The sequence below is a fragment of the Balaenoptera physalus genome, assembly GCF_965194825.1.
Source record: "Balaenoptera physalus genome assembly, chromosome: 6".
Classification (NCBI taxonomy): Eukaryota; Metazoa; Chordata; class Mammalia; order Artiodactyla; family Balaenopteridae; genus Balaenoptera; species Balaenoptera physalus.
This window is the reverse complement of record NC_138885.1, coordinates 131,305,532-131,323,254: the sequence shown is the minus strand read 5'-3', so window position 1 is coordinate 131,323,254 and position 17,723 is coordinate 131,305,532. Positions and strand designations below refer to the sequence as shown.

Sequence of the window (17,723 nt, the reverse complement as noted above, 5' to 3'; positions counted from 1 at the left end):
AATAGGCTAGGTGCCCTTTATTGAGGAGCAGCAAGGTGGAAAAGTCTAACTCTACTGAATATCAAGACTTATAATAAAGGTACAATGATTAAGACAGTGTAGTATTGGCACAAGAAGAGACATGCAGATCAGTGAAACAGAATAGAGTGCAGATGCAGATCCGTGCGGATATAGACCCTTCATTTTGACAAAGGTGGCCCTGTGGAGCAGTAGGAATGATGCTGGGTCGCTTAGATGTCCATGCGGAAAAAAAAGGAAACTTGCTGTACTATATTCAAAAATCATCTCTGAGTAGATTATGGTCTAAAATAGAAAAGGTAAAACAATAGAGCTTCCAGAAGATAATGTAAGAACATTTTGATGGCTAATTGCTATGTCCACTGGACGGGCCACAGAGTGCCCAGATTAAACATTTCTGAGTGTGTCTGTGAGGGTGTTTCTGGATGTCTGTGAGCACTTGAATTGGATAAAGTAGATTGCCCTCCCCAGTGTGGGAGGCCTGAATAGAACCAAAGGGTGAGGAGGGAGTTTTTCCTCTCACTGCTTGCCCTCTCGTCTTATCTTCTCCTCCCGGCAGACTGGGAGTTACCATTGACTTTCCTGGTTCTCAGGCCTTCAGACCGCAGACTGGGAGTTACCATTGACTTTCCTGGTTCTCCAGCTTACCAGACAGCAGATCATGGGACTTCTCAGCCTCCATAATCACATGAGCCAATCCCTCATAATAAGTCTCCTTTTATACACACACACACACACACACACACACACACACACACACACACACTATATCTATATCTATATCTATATATATATCTATATATCCTACTGGTTCTGTTTCTTGGAGAACTCTAATACCAAACATGTCTTCATGATGTTTATATAGTTTTCTTAAATGGGATATAAGAAGAATTAACCATAAAGAAAAAAACTGATACACTGAACTACATTGAAATGAAGAATTTCTGTTCATTTAAACACCACCAAAGAGAGTAAAAAGGCAAGCTACTGAGTAGAAGAAGATATCTGCAACATGTATAACCAAAAAAGGACTCATACTCAGAATAGAGAGAACTGTAAGTCAACAAGAAAAATGGAAAACCTAGAAGAATAATGGGCACAAAATTGAAAAGGCATTCTACTGAATGGCCAATAAATATATGAAATCTCATATGTTGCTGGCAGGAGTGTTAAACTGGTACAACCACTTAGGAAAATCATTTGGCAGTATCCACTAAAGTGGGTATTTTCTCTGAGTTAGTAATTTCACTCCTAGGTATATACTCAAAAGAGATATGTGCATGTGTGCACCAAAAGACATGTATAAGCAGAATTATTTATTACAACCTCAAATTGGAAACAACTCAAATGTTGACTGAATTAATGCAGATTGGATAAATTACAATGTATTCATACAAAGGAAGACTTATAGCAATCAAAATGAATGAATTAGAACTATATGCAGCAACAAAGATGAATTCTCACAAACATAATGCTGAAAGAAGAAAGTCAGACACAAAAGAGAAGACACTGAATGATTCCGTTTATATGAAGTTCAAAGCCAGGCAAAACTGATCTATAGTGTTAGAAGTAATGATGGTGGATTCCTCTCTGGAGGAGAGAGGGGTATGCTGGAAGCTCCTGGGGTGTTGAAATGTTCTATTTCTTGATCTGGGTGATAGTTACATGGGTGTGTTTGTTTGCTAATACTCTTTGAACTAGATGCACATGACTTGTGCACTTTTCTCTATGCATGTCATAGTTCAAAAATAAGTTTTACAAAGTGAGTTTATGTAAGAATCTATTTTCCAGTGTGTGGACTACGGAAGAAAATAGTGGAGTGGATATTAAGTCACACTACGTGCTGAGACATGGACCAGTGTGCATGATGTGTCTGCATCTGGCCTCTGCCCAGTATAATCTCTCCACTACTGCTGGCTTCCACATTTCCTCACTCTGATCAGTTCTGCCCTTAGAATGCCAGCAGGAGCCGAGGGGCTAGCAATTTCTATCAGGGGCTGAGCACCCTGGCCCAGCAGCATAGGAAACCTCTGATGAGACAATTCAGTGCTTCACAGCATGACTTCAGGCTCCACCCCCCCACCCCCCCACCCCCCCATTCTCCCAAGACGTAGGGAAAGGGTGCTGACTCAACGCAGCTGAGTAAGAGCTCCCCTGCCCTGGCCACCTGTGGGCTGCATTACATTTGTGGGAGACTGGGTGACTGTAACCCAATGGTAATGTAAGCTACACAGAAGGCAGTCTCGCTGACCCAGGCCTTGCTGCCCTCCCTGCCCAGGACCCACAGGCAAGTTCAGCATCACTCTGTGCAGCTGTTCCAGGCCCCACCCCTGCCGTGTATCACGTGGCTGAGGCAGTATCCCAGGGAGAAGCCTGCTGGCTCTACCTCTGGTTTAGAGCTTGACCTGGGGCAGGGCACCACTAGGGGAACTGGCCTCCCTTTCTGTAAGTGGGAGTGTTCATACTCCCCCGCTTCCCTTCCTATAGGGAAAACTCGGGTCAAATGAAACACTGCATTTTGGCACCCAGGATATCACTATTGTTGCTGCATGGAGTGAGGTGGTGGGAGGGAACAGGAGCCCCCCACCATCTCTCTGCACGGGGTGGAAGTGGAGAAGCAGATCCCTCACTGATCACCATCTTGATTCCAGCAGCTTAAGCAGGAGTCATGCCTGCATCACACCAAAGCCCGACACTAAAGGCTGCGGTGGAAAACAGCGAGCTCCCACCTGCACCGCCAGCCGCCGACTCCAAGACGCCCACTGCGGCTGCCGGCTTGCTCCCATGAGGTCACTTCTGGCACCTTTCTCTGGCTGAGTTGCCTCCAATTTCCCTAAAACCCCTCCTCCTCCCCCTTGATTTCCAGCTCTCCTTTCTCCTAACCAAGGGCTTCACCAGGAACAAGGAAGGCATTCTTCATTCTAACCTGGCAGTGTCAGCGGGAGGTCTGGAGGCTCTCAGGTAACACCACTCCTTAGCCTGAGGAACTGGCATCAGGTCCAAGGTGCAGGCACAGAGTGTCATTTCCAAAGTACTGGGAACACTGGGAAGTGTTAGTGTTGGTTTGCAGTTGTCAGGGCTGCTGGGAAATATTCCATCTGCTTATTTCGGTGAAGGAAGAGGACAAGAACAAGGCAGAGGAGGAAACGAATTAAATGCGGGGCTTTATCCAGGAGCCCTGCTCTTCCTCCTGCCCGAGTGCGGTGGCCGAGAAGAGGCGCCTCTCAGCTCTCCCGCCACAGGAGCGGACACTGCCTGGTGGCCCAGCCGCAGCCCCTGACCCACCGCTGCACTGACACCAAGGTCACACTTCCCAAGGGCTGCTCCCAGCCGGTGACTAAGCACTCGAAGGACCTGCAGGATGTGAGGCTCCTCCAGCAGGTGACTTTGGTTCCAGGACTTCCCATCAGTCCGGCTGAACCTTCTTAAAACCGGGCTGCAGCCCAAGACTCTTCCTACCCAGTCCTCCTCCTACGTCCTCCTCCACAGGGGCTGAGCTTGTGTCAAGATCTGAAGACTCTCCTCCTGCTTTCTCCTCTTCTCTCCCCTTCTAATCCTGTCCTGGCATCTGCTTCTCAGCAGACCTGCTATGTTAACACAGTGGTACTGGACTGGGTCTGAGAGAGAGGCAAAGAGATGGAGTTTGGGGCCTGGCTCGCTTACTACCCAGTGGGCAGAGACGACACTCTTCTGAGTCGAATGTGGGGCATGGAGAGTCCCTGGCACAAAGTAGTGGCCCAGCTGCTCAAAGACTCACCAGTGGTGACCTGGGAAAAAGCCTTTGCTCGACCGTGTCGATTCAAGCATTTGAGAGCCCGGGAGGTGCAGCGTCTACCAGGACCATGAAGTGAGGCACATGGTGCCCAGCAGGGGGACGATGACAGGCTGAGGGCCCTCAACCAGCAGCTGCAGGCTAAGCCGGAGAGCCAGAGGGCCTCTTACAGAGGCAGCTTACAGAAAGGTGGCCCACACTCCCTGCGGAAGGCTAGCGACATCTTGTGCTGCAAGACATGCAGGGGGCCCACCCTGCATCCCCCACCTCATTTCTGGGGCTTCAAGGCCCGTAACTAGGTTTAAATGCCAGGGAAATGGGGCTGGGGATGTGCTGGGCCTGATAAGGCAGAAAGAGATTATATACCAAGAGTGGGAAGGATGAGCTAGCAGGATTTGAGGGCCTTCATCAAAGGGGCCAGGCAATGAGATGAGCAAGAATTCACTGATTTGGGCGTATTTTCTTGGGATGTGGGATTCAGCACCCTTTCAAAGACCCTAGGGGACGGGGCAAACTCGCTGCTGGAGTGGTCCTTAGAGGCCTGCAGACAGTGACAGCTAAGGCTGAGCAAAGTGGAAGGGCGTGAGCTGCCCTGAAAGACAGCTGGGGAAGGAAGAAAGAGGCTGAGGGAAGGGGCCTGCTGGGTCCAGAAGACCTAGCAGAGGCCTATGGACTGTGGGAGGGCCCACAGGACACCCCCTTCACCAGGCTCACCAGAAGTGCGCTGGTGAGAGGAACACCAGCATTGCTAAGGAGATTGGTAGTGGCTCTTCTTTGCAGGCCACCAAGGACAGCAGAAGAGGCAGTCACAGAGCTGGGTGATGGAACCCAAGGTAGCTCAGGCCAGGGGTAACACAACAAGGGTCCCTCTGAACTACCAGGATTCTTCGCGCTGTGTACCCAGGGGTCAGCAGACGAGAGGAGGAGTCACATCGTGGAGGGGAGGGAATCTCCTGGTGCTGCCTTGCCCGACTGTGAACAGACACATGGACATATGTGTCAACCCCGTCCTGAGAAGGATATGACAACCAAGGGCTCAGAAACTTCCCATGAAGTTTTGAGTCACACCACCAGCTAAGCTGCCAAGATCTGCTGACGTGCTGGCTGAAGGTGAGAAGAATTCTGAATGGGCAGCGGAGGAGGGGGAGGACCAGATGGGGCCCCAAGTGCCACTACAGTAATGGAGGTGGTAGTCTGTCCCATTAACATGTCCTTTCTAAGCTCTTCCTCAGGAACAGAGGCCACGGGAGCCACAGAGAAGTTGCTCCCCACACAAGTGAAGAAATGGATCTGTGCAGGGCAAGGGGTGGGCTGTGGCTGCCACAAGAAGCCCCGTCCAGGCAAACGGCCCTCTGGATCCCTGTGCCCAGGGGTGACTGGGCACGGCAGGGGTCCTGAGGCAGGCCCGCCCCTGTGGGACCTGAGAACAGCACCGTGGGCTGACACTCTGCCTGCCCAGCCTCCTTTCCCCGTCCCTCTCCTTCACAGGGGCAGGCCAGAATGGGCTTTGGAATCTGCTAGAACTAGAGGAAAATTCAGGTTCTGCTCTTGACCATGGTGTGACCTAGGGCAGGTTAACCTCTCTGACTCTCAGCCTTGTTTTGTTTTTATTTTATTTAGTCTGTAAAACTGTGAAAATAATATAACCTCCTTGACTTTTTTTAAATCTGTAAAACTATAAAAATAAGATCTGTCTTGAATGGTTTGGAAACTAGAAATAACTTGGGTAAGCCCCTAGCCCAGTGCTGGTGAGTTGTGGGCATTCAGGAGGCGGTAGCTCCTATCACTATTATGCTACATGGATCAGAAACTCTACAGGTCGTGAACAAAGTATAGCCTTGCAATTATACTCAGCTTCTGCAAGTTTGCTTGGCATATTTAATGCTCTTTATAATTATTACTATGCCCTCCTATCAGGCAAAAAATGGTACGTAGTGATGTAAATAACTGTAATTACTACTATATTTACAGAATTAAATCAAATGTTTGCAGTCTCTTTCTTCTATGTGTTAGTTCTTCAGAATGCATAAACCATCCAAGGAAACCGTTTTCCCTGATGTCATGCATAATTTAATCCTCATGATAATCCCACAAAAAATGAAAAAACAAAGGTTGGAGAGCCAAAGGCTGGGTAGCCAGGTTCCCTCTCTAAAAGGATTCAATTAGGTCTCCCAACCCCTGGGCTAGGCACCAGGGGTGCTGAAATAAACAAAACAGGCCTTGACCTTAAAAGGACTCAGCGTAGAGGAAGTAGGAGACAAGTAAACCAGTGCCTGAAGTGCACTGTGATGAGGGCTGAAGCTGAAGCAGAAGCGGACAGGTGAGGCAGAGGACCGCGGAGAAGGCACTCACGCCTCAGCCTTTCATGATGGTTGTCAGGGGTTGGAATGGCTTCCCAGAAGAAGTAATACTTGGCTGAGAGTGGAAGGAGAAGTAGAGATTACCCAGATGGGTGTGAGCGGGTGGTGGGAAAGAGTGGTGTTCTAGAAACGGGGCATGGCATGGTCACACAGAGACACCTTGCATGCGGCAGACTCAAGATGGTCTGGCAGGATGGAATGTGGGGTACGCCAGAGCAGGTGAGCGTCTAATCACAGAGCTGTCTTCTGGTGACGGGTGCCCAGTCCCTTCCTCTAGCCTCCGAGCCCCTGAGGGCCACATGAGTGTTTATTCAGCTCTGCAGCCTCAGTGACTGGTTCTGTACTGGTACCCAGCAGAAACTCTCTGTATGCTTGTTGAATGAATGAGTAATCAGACTCACATTTTTAAAAGTTTATTTAGACTTCTGGTTCTGACAAGATGGTAAACTGAACTGATGTGGACCTCTTTCCCAACACAAACACATAGAAAAGATGGATAAGAGATACCAAAAGAATAATCTAAATATGTGACTGAGCATGAAAGAATGAAGGGAAAAGTCCCAGTTACTTGAAATGAAAAGGAAACTAAGTCAAAGCCATAATCATTACCATAGCAAAGGAGGGCTGGGAGTATGAGACCTTGATACAGTTATAGGAGTTAAGGTTTTCATGCCCACAGGAGGCAGAAGACCTGGCCGGGAACTGGAACTGAGAGCCCTGCAGAAAGCCAGGATCCAGGAAGGGCTGCTGGTCTTTGAACAGGGACCAGGAAGACCTTTCTCACAGCCCAGAGGAATGTCTGTATATGGCGCAGAGGGGAGGCGCTCCTTTGTGGGACGGGATCCCAAGCCTGTACCGCATGTGTGTGTCGAGGCTGAATGCACACTACCCGGTTCTGGGAATCCTAAGCCAAGAGGTTAACGCCAAACTGGCAAGACCTATGGAACTCCCCGGATCCTGGAAGAATAAAGGCAAAAGCGATGAAAGAATGCATCCACAAGCCGGGGCATATGGGACTCTCACAGTGAACACAATCCCTGCTTAAGACAATCTCCCGATAAAAAAGAACAAACCATGTGAAAAAATGAACCACCATAAAGGCAAGTCAATAGAGACTCATATGGGAGAACTGGTACCCTTAGAACTAGAAATAAGCGAACAATCAGAAAAAGGCTATAAAATAAATATAATCAAAATAACTGGAAGAGATGAAAGGAATAGAAATCAGAGTGAAAAACTAGGACAGGAAAAAAGAACAGTAAAAAAAAAATAACGGCCTGATTTTAAAAAGCTCCAAACAGAACTTCTAAAAATTAAAAATAAAAACTAAACACCCAAATCAGGAAGGGGTATCAAAGAGCAGATTATAAACAGCTATAAGGGGACTAGTAAACCGACAGACGGTTTATTAGTCTCCTTATAGCTCCTTATTTTTGAGGACGTGCCTCACAACGCAGCACTGGCAGAAAAGGAGGAGGAAAAAGAGAGGTGAAAGAATCAGATGGTAGGTTTCTAACAGGAGTTCCAAAAGAACAGATTAGGGAGAATAAAAAAGATAATAGATAATTTCAAAATGGGAAGAACTACCCTGAGTCCTAAGCTACACAGATGAACAGTACAGATGAATCTACTCTTAGGCGTAATGTAGTAAAATGACAGAACATCGAAGACAAAAATAACGTCGCAAAAGCAACCAGAATGAAAAGGCATGTAAAGCTCCCTCAGGCTGCAGAGAGGACAGGCTGGAGGTGAGAGGGCTAAAGGCAGGGAGGACATTTTGCACAGGAGCTCGGCCGTCCTGGCGGTGAGGAGGAGGATGGTGGGGAGTACTGTGGACGAAGCTGTTTGTGCAGGGTGCCACCATCCACGGAGTTGCTCCCAAGTCAGAAGCAGTCACTGGCCTCAGTACTGTTCCCACGGCTCTCAACTCTTACCGCTGAAGCGCACCCTGGAGGGTGCTGCAGTGCCTTCTTCTATTTACACAAACTCCTTGAGGTCACAGACCAGGCCCCATTTATCTTTGTCTCCCTAGTGCCTCGCACAATACATTGTGTGGAGTAGGGGCTTAATAAATGTTGAACTGAATTCTCGTGAATCACTTGTTCACCCTTTTAGGCCTGTTCTTTGCTCTCTGAAGAGACCTCCAAGCCCTAATTTGAAAAACATGACTTTCGATCAGTTCTGGCTTCACTGGATTTAACACGCATATTAAAGGCAGATGAAGTTTCTGCAACAGAGAAAAAGAAGGTGGTCCCCAGGTCTGTGGGTTGCCACTGGCAGTACCTGTCAGGGCGGGGGGGGGAGGCCGGAGCCTCACACCTCTTAGATGCAGATTTGAGCAGTGTTTGGGAGGCTGGCGGAATAATTCAAGGAGAAGAGCTTTACTAATCTAACCTGAGGCACAATAGGGCAGCTTCTTTCCCCTAATGACCTCAGAGCTTTAAGAATGCTTACCTGACAGCTGTGCCCTCCAGAGCCTAAGTCCCACCAGAGATGGACAAGTCCCAGGGCCTGTCCTCCCTGGAGCACAGAGGCTAAACGAGCTTCTTGATGGAGAAGAATGGGATGACATAGAGTCACGGATAGGGGCTACTAGGATATTCCAGGAAAGGAAGCTGACACGAGAGTCCAGGAAGTATAAAAGCAGAGTGCCTATTTTCAGGACTATTCCATTTAATAGGAAAAGGCCACTGGGGAGAGCTATCCGAGAGCCACAGCACTTATTCAGAAAAACTTCTTTGCTGATGGACTGAAATTGGCAGGGATAAATACGAAAATGATTACAAATTATACTGCAGAGAACACCCAGATAAAAGCAGTAGTTTCAGTAATTAAATGTACCAAACTAATATTCAGCTAATTTCTTCTATATGTAGAACCCCATCTCTCTGCTGCCGTTGCCTGCATGTTACTTGGCTGAGACAACATGGGCCCCTTAAGGGCCTGGGGTGGAATCTCCTCATTTCCTAAACACCAAGGTTGAGATTCAGGTAGTCGAGGGAATTGTCCCTAACAGTAAACAGAGGAACACAGGGCAGAGCCTGGGAGAGAGGAGAAAGTCACAGGCAAGCTCACGGGGCTCTCCATGCTTGACTTCACAGCTCACAGTGGGGAGAGGAGGCTGCCTTCGGACGGAGCGCGCACAGCTGAGGGCAGTCAGAGGAGCGTGCCCCAGCCTCTTACTACTCAAAACTCTGCCAGCTGCAGCCACAGTGCAGGGATGCGGCCCTGCTGGCACTGGGAAAACAGAAGGGAAGTCAGGATGATTTTTCTGAGACCATTTTTCAGGAGAGGCAATCAACATTTACTGTGGGCATTCTACGTGCTAGGCCGGCGACAATGTCTTCCCATTCAATCCCCATGACAATCATGCCAGAAAAGTTATCATTAGTCCCATTGTTCTTAACAGATGAAGAAACCTGAGGCTTGGGGAGGTTAGAAAACTCGTCCACAGGTTGAGAATAAACCCCAAGACTGCCTCTAGCAAGAGAGAACAGTAGGGAGGGACCACTGAGGCATCTGATAGTCATACTTTCCGAGATCATGGCTCCTACCCAGTTTCCTACACAAAGGCTTTCTTTTACAGGTCTTTGGTCCAAAGCTTATCAATACTTACAACTCCTACATTCTCTCCTACATTGCTTATTCTGATAATATGCTAGGAGTTGGGAATTAGGCCAAGAAACAGAGCTAGGCTATTTTCTCCGATCAGTTTCAAAGAAAACGTAAGTTGTTGTCACCGGACCTCTGAACTGCTCAGACATGAACTTAAAGCTGGTGCCCTTCTCCCACTGAACAAAAACTCTGCCAACCTTATTTCCAAAGAGCAGAGAGTCAGGCCAGAATTGGAGTATGTAAACACCCCTGAGCCTGACACCACTGTGTTTCTGCGGCCACGATCTGTCGTGTGAGGGCTGCCATCCACGGCCATCCAGCAAGCATCAGGGAGCTCAGGGCAGCGCTGACAAGGAGGGCTACGGCTTACAATTCTCTCACTCCCTAACAATGCCTGCCCCTGCCACCGAGGGACTCGCTCACCTGTCCCCGTCAGTCCTGACCCCAGAGAAGTCTAGCCCTACTTCTCTGCTGAACTAAGCATTATCAGAAGCTGAGATTGTATCTCTGACACAATGACCTAGAAATCCTGTAACTGTCTTCCAGAAACAGTGCCATCCAAGAGGAGGAATGATGGTGTTAAAGGATGCTTGGTCAACCTTTTCTGAATGATTAATTTGGTGGGAATTGAGGGTACACAATAGCTGACGATAGCATCCTCCTAAAGATAAATTACAAAGAGGAATAATGCCTTGAAAGTGATCTGAATGGAAATTTGGTCACAAAGGCACACGATAACCCATCTTCCACCCATAACAGAGCATGAGCTCTTGAGGAAGACGTGAGTTTCTCTTCTGGAAGGTAATGTATGATTCCACTGGCCTGTGCCTATTTGATCTTTCCACCGGATAAAATTAAACAGTTGGCTATTCAAACAATTAGTCCTTGAGTCCAGGTTGGGACTATTCTTGTCATCAGTGAAGTTTCCAAAAGTAGCAACTTGGGACATCAATTGCCTTTCATCTATTTTCTTCCCCGAATTAATGTGATAATGCTGACGCTGCCTCACACAGCTGTGGCAAGTGACCTTGAACAAGTTACATACATTCCCTAGACCTCAGCTTCTGCAAGTACAACAATAATAAAAGAAAACTCTTCAGGTTACCATGAGAATTAAGTGGGATAACAAACGTAATGTCCCTGGACTGTGCCTAACACCCAGTAAGAGCCCAAGGGGAGCTGCCCTCACCCTTCATCACCGTCCTTGTCATCATCAGGGCACACTCCCTTTACCTCACTCACCACCACTTTCACTGGCCCACAGACAAAAATACACCGTCAAGGAGGCAGTCTGTGATGAAGAGAAGAGGTGTATAAAACTACGCCAAGTGCCATCTTTCTAATAAGGCCACCAACTTAAACCTTTGTAAGTACCCAGAAATCCCCCAACTGTAAAATTCCCAAGGTAAGGGGGCGGAGAGGGATAAATTGGGAGATTGGGATTGACGTATACACACTACTATATATAAAATAGGTAACTAATAAGGACCTGCTCTATAGCACAGGGAGCTCTACTCAGTACTCTGTAATGACCTGTATGGGAAAAGAATCTTAAAAAAGAGTGAATATATGTATATGTGTAACTGATTCACTTTACTGTACGCCTGAAAATAACACAACATTGTAAGTCAACTATACTCCAATAAAAATTATTTTAAAAATCTAAAAAACTTTTTTAAAGAAAGAAAGAAAGAAGGAAAGATTCACAAGGTGGCCTATCACAACAAACCTGTAAACACAGTATAGTCAGACCGAATGACAACAACAGCCACAGTCACACGGTGAACCCAGTTAGCAAGCGCATGATTGGAGACGGAGTGGGTAGCGCAGTATCTAGAGGAGCTGGAGCCTGGAAAGGAAGGTTTGCTTTGAAACAGACTTCTAATACATTACACCTGCTCCTACACAAGTATTCCAAGTCCTATATTGAAGGGCAAAAGAGATTTTACAGGAGAAATATTTTTGTGCCAGCTATTTTCTAGTACAGTCACAAAAAGTGTGATTTCCTTCCTGACAATCCCTTTGTCAGGGAAGCCCAGTGTAAGGAAGACTATGGGTGCTACCTCTGCAGGACATGGTGAGCTGACACTCTTTCCCACAGAGTGACTTACTTGTTGCTGTCACGGTACTCGTAGATGTGACATCCTTGAGGCAATCCTGTCTCGTGGTCCAGAGTAAAAGCAAGCTTTAGCTGAATAAGGAGAGAAAAGAAAAACAAGTAAGTTTTAGGTAGCATGCTCTATTCATTCTGACAGCTGAAATGAAAAACAACAACAACAAGAAGACAAGCGAAATCACACTCCCTCAAGATGATGTGTTATGGAGAACCCGGGTCTGCCCCCTCTGGGAAGAGCCTGCACCTGACAGGACACTGTTGTCAAGGAGGACAGTTACCAGGACTTGACTTCTTCAGTTAGCATGCAACCAATTTTTTTTTTATTAAGCACCTACTTTGTGCCAGACACTGAGCTAGCTGATGGGGAAAGAACAGTGAACAGTAAGCAGAGAGGATCTTATGGTCTAGTAGAGGAGACAGACATCAATCACATAATTATGCTGATGAATGGAAAAACTTTTTTTATATATATGAAACTTTGAAATAGGTTCTCTAAAGAAGGAAAAAACCTCCCATGTTTCTATAGAAGTAAATAACCTGACCTAGACTGGGAAAGTGGGAAGGAGGGGTTACCTAGACTGTGCAAAAGATGGATGGGGAGAGAAGAGGGTCCTCCTCAGCAGAGAACATAACATGTATAGAGCCCTCGGTGCAGGAGTTGCAGGAACTGAAGGATGTATATGGGGAAATGGTGGGCAATGATGCTGGAGAGGAAGGCCAGGGCAGGGTACGTGGGACCTTCTCAGCCATGTTAGAGTTTTTGGCCTTTACCTTACTAGCAAAGGGAAGCCTGTGACATGTTTTAAGGAAGGGGTGGATGACATGACCAAAGTTAAGTTTTAGCAGGATCCCTCTGGCTACTGCATAGAGAAAAGACTGTAGAGGAGAGGGCAGAAGTAGGAGCCCCGTGGGAGGCTACCGAGTAGTGCAGGTGAGCAGTGATGGGGGCTGGGACGAGAGGGCAGGTGGGCAAGATGGAGAGAAATGGACAATTTGAGATCTCAAGTAAATTTTTAGAAGTAGAATCGACAGAATACGCTGATGGATTTGGTGTTGGGGAGTGGTGAGGACAGAAAAGAAGAAATCAAGGATGGTTCAAGGTTTTGATTTAAACAACCAGGCAGGTGGTGGTTTCATTGCTGAGAGAGAAGACTGAATGCAGGGATGGGTAGAGAGTCCAAAGTCTGGTTTTGGACATGTTAACATTTTTTTGGCTGTGCCACGAGGCATGTGGGATCTTCCCTGACCAGGGATCGAACCCGTGCCCCCTGCAATCCTGCAATGGGAGCACAGAGTCTTAACCACTGGACTGCCAGGGAAGTCCTGGGCATGTTAACTTTGAGGCACGCATCAGCTTTTTCTGATCAGGGAAGATCAGGAACAAGGAATCCGGTAATCAACTCTGGGTTCTGAGGGCAGTGCTCGGGAGCTGCTGGGAAGCCCGAGCTCAGTGAGTTGTGTGTGTCTTGCTAGAGCCCAGGTGGCTATGGCAGCTCTAACATTTCCAAATGCAGGGTCATTTACTAGATTTACAAATTCACTGGGTTTAAAAATCACCAGGGAGGGAACTCCCTGGCGGTCCAGTGGTTACGACTTGGTGCTTTCACTGTGGTGGCCCGGGTTCAATCCCTGGTTGGGGAACTAAGATCCTTCAAGCTGCACGGCGAGGCCAAACAAACAAACAAACTAATAATAAGTTAAATTAAATTAAAAAATTAAAATCACCAGGGAAGTTTTAACTAAAATTAACTGCACATTAGGAGGATACATTGTTATAACTTTTTTTTTTTTTTTGTTAACTGCAAGGCTGTTAACACAACTAATGATCTGCATCATTAGATGCTGGATGATTTTTCTCTTCCTTAGAGGGAAACGAGCTTGTAGGAATGGCCTGTCCTCTCAATGACCCAGATGAAAATACAAAAACAGAAACAAGCCCTCCTTTACCATCATGGACCCAGGAACTTCAAGTCAAAGGCATGTTTTCCCCACAGAGCACTGCTTGGATCTTCCAAGCCCTCTTTCGGTAAAACAGAAAACAATTATTTTAAAATATCTGTTAATTACAACCCTTTTTTCTTTACTTCCCTCTTTGTAGTTAAGGCAAGGCCTATATTCATTTAGCCCATTTCAGACTGCACTGCTTAGTAATTTTCAAATCCTTCAGTTCAGTGATTCAAGTTATGAATTTATGGCTTAGAAAAATTATAAACGTAGGAGGAAAAGTGGGTTTTTTTTTTTTTTGTAAAACTGTTTACCTCAGTATTATTTATTGGAAAGACTCTAAAAAACCAACAATAGCAAAATAGTTAAATAAACCATACTGTAGTCACGTGCAGAATAGCATGCAGCCATTAAATTGTTTATGAAGAATTTTTATTAACCTGGGAAAATATCTGGATTAGATGAAGAGAAGCAGGATGCGTACTCAATTATATATATATATAAAAAAAAAGAACAAAGAATGCATAGAAGGCTGGAAGGAACGATATCAAAATGGCAACAGTGATTGCTTTACTTTCTTTGCATTTTCCAAAGTCTTTATGAGAAGCATGATGAGACATAAGCTGTTGTCCTTGGTCATGAAGGAATTATGGGAAACTTCATTCCTGGGGGATTCTCAAGGTCAAGAAACTATATATACACCAATTCAACAATAAGGTGAGTAAGCAGAGGGGGTGATGGGGATGGGGAGAGAGGAAATGGGGACAGAAGAGCGCTCATATTTACTGAAAGCCTACCAAGTAAGGGCTTTCCTTTATCCTGACCACAACCATTTGGTTTTTTGTTTGTTTTATTGTTTTTATGTTTTTGGGTTTTCTTGGGGCCGTGCCGCACGGCTTGTGGGATCTTAGTTCCCCGGCCAGGGGTCGAACCCGGGCCCTCGGCAGTGAAAGCACGGGGTCCTAACTACTGGACCGCCAGAGAAGTCCCCCATGACCACAGCCATGTGAATTAGGTATTACTATTTCCTTTTCACAGGTGAGGAACTTGAGTTGGAAAAAGGTGAAGTAATTTGTTCAAACCACAGTTAGAACTGGAATTTCAACCAGAACCTATGTCCTTGCCACCTTACCAGAACTGTAGGACTTGGTGATGGCCTGGAGATAATAAACTCTGCAAGAGAGAGAGGAGCCAAAGACAATGTCTAAGAGCCAGGAAGACGCTTCCCGTGATAAGGAGGAATAGCAGGGTCGGGAGTGCTGATTTTAAGGTGCCTAAGAGGTATCTTAGTGGAGATGACCAGTAGGCAGCTGTATAAACAATTCTGAATTTTATAAGCAAGACTGTAACCTGGAGGTACAAGTTTGGGAAACTTTGGATGGGAAGTCAGATGGCAACTGAAGCCACTGGAGTGGATGAGATGGTCCCGAGAGAGTATGTTGAGTAAAAATGAGGTTTTCGATGGAACAGCTACATTCAAGAGCTGGACAATGGAGACTGAGAAGGAGTAACCACGGTGTTCTAAGTTATGATGTCACAGGAGCCAAGGCGGGAACATGTCTCAAGGAGGGAGCGCTCAGCAGCATCAAATCCTTCTAAGAGGTCAAGTAAGGGAGGAACAAGCAGACAAACAAAGAATCCGTTGGATTTAGCAACGAGAACTCTCAGGAGAGTGGTGGAAGCAGAGATCAGGGTGCGATGGGTTGAAAAATGAGCAGAACGTGAGGAAATGGGGATCATGAGTGTTAACTCTTTCAGCAAATTAGAGAGTGGTAGGGAAGAGCCAAGATGAATGGAATGGAATGGGATTGGATAATAGGATGTGGGATTGAAGGAGAGTGGACTGTAAGATGACAGAGACTGGTTTAAATGCTGATAGAAGGAGGAACTATAGAGGGAGGGGTTGAAGACACAGGAGAGAGATAAGTGAGGAGTCGAGGTGTCTGAGATGACAGGAGGGGTTGGAATCCAACATGCAAGTGAAGACCCTTTCTCACTGCAGCAGTAGGGAAGGCGGGGTGGGGCTGAAGGTCTATCTATGGATTTGGTGGGGGGGTATGCGGGCATGGTGGTGGCTTGGAATGTTCCAGCCTGATTATTGTTCTTTTCTAAGAATTAGGAGGCCAAATTATCTGCAAGGAATGGAGGGTTTGGTGAGGGAAGGAACGGAAGTTGGAGGAATATGATGAAAGTTTGAAATTGCTTCTTTGAAGAATAGGAGAAACAGCTGACCAGAGAAGAGCATAAGGATTGCCAGGGAGCATTAAGGGTCTAGCTGAGGCCACAGGATCTGAAGTTACCGTAGCAACCATCTGCCCAGATGATTTTTTTTCTAACAACCTAGACGCTGGCATGAAGAAAGGTAGGTGGGTGCAGAGCTGAGCATTTGCCAGAAAGGTCTGAGGGAAGAATAGGTTTGAGGGATCAAGGGAGTAGAGGTATAATACTGGCAACAGATGGATCAGGGACTCTATGGGGAAACAGGCAGGAAATGGAATGGAAACAGATGGAAGGGACTGACTGGAAGAAAACAGAAGAGTCTGGGTGAAAGATGTCTTGTACGGAGCTAATATTTTTTGGGTACGTCCTCTGTCCTAGGCACCTTTCAAGTGTGACTTTATTTAATCCTCCCAACAACCCTGCGAGGTTGGCTCCTATCCTTACGCTGCAGAGAAGTTTAAGTAAATTAGCAAGTAAGTGGCAGAACTGAAGTGTGGTCCATGTTGCTAACCACTGGCCTATACTGGCCTCCGAGGTGTCCATGAGGTCAAGGAGAGGGTTTGTGGGAGTCACTGGGTGAGGAAGTGGGGGGCACTGGAGGCTGTGGTCAGACAGTAGGCCATGTCTGATCTTGGAGATGGAACAATCACAAGATCCAAGGAGAAGTCGAGAAATGGAGAGTCAGAGGTTGGGGTGGGGCGTGGGGTCCTCCATGAGAGGTCTGATATTCATTCGGGAGGATGAGATGATGTCACCCAGATAAACCAGTCCACAAAGCGCGTCCCTGCAGGTGTGTAGGTACGTGTGGGTGTGGGAGCAGGTGCCTACTATGTGCGCGGTTCAATACGTGAATGAATCGGTCCAGCTGGTCCCCACAGCAGACATTAAGTGCATGTCTAGCAGTCATTTCCTCCTTCCTAATGGTATTCTAGTTTCATTCAGCTATACGCCCTCCCACCCCAGGCCCGGGGATTCAAGGGGAAGCAGATCCAGTCTGCGGGGCTGGGCCTGGCGGTTCTAAGGTAACCTCATACACCTTTCAGTAACTGATCGGGAACCCAAGCCAGTCAGTGCACGGCATTTCCTGGCCCTAGGCACTGGTTCAGGAATGGTCATGTGATCGAACGGAGGCCAGTGTTTGCTGGGTGCTTCCGGGCACGAGGGCCAGAACTGCTGCAACTTGCTTGCTACCAGCCTGAGAATGAAGCCAACTCACAAAGGAAGCAGACTCAAAAGACTCAGAGAAAAGTAGAGGCAGGGTCTCGAGGGAGCCGTGCCCGGTCCCTGCCAGCCTTCCGGGCCTCGGCCGCTCTTTGTAATTGCTCATTATTTCTCTCGAGGACACCGACACACTCCACTCCCTTGGCTCTGCTCTCTCTAATCCACTCTCCATAACACAGCTGAGCCATCCTTCTAAACACAAGCCTGATGACACTTCCATCTGTAAGGACCTTGATGACTTCCTGCTGTCTATATGTCGGAAATATATTCATGAATTAAACACGGCCCAGGCCCTCTGGGGGCTGGTTGCCCACGTGAACAAATATGGACTGTGACCAAGGGACCGGTGGGGTGGCAAGTGCCGAGGAGGGTGTGCCAACCCGGGAGGGCCCCAGGGCAGAGGACGGGCGTCTTGAAGGAGAAACACGAGTCTGCCAGACAGGGAAGAGCGCCCCGG

The 17,723-nt window shown here is 47.2% G+C and overlaps 1 protein-coding gene across 2 annotated transcripts in view; it reads right to left on the bottom strand.

The window, feature by feature from the left end:
- The window catches only part of DIS3L2 (DIS3 like 3'-5' exoribonuclease 2), a 380,422-nt gene that overhangs the window by 26,148 nt on the left and 336,551 nt on the right, over positions 1–17,723 (bottom strand). For both annotated transcript variants that reach the window (XM_082466171.1, XM_082466170.1), the window contains one exon: positions 11,877–11,956. In XM_082466171.1, the coding sequence (XP_082322297.1) occupies positions 11,877–11,956 (80 nt within the window). The remainder of the gene's footprint in view (positions 1–11,876; positions 11,957–17,723) is intronic.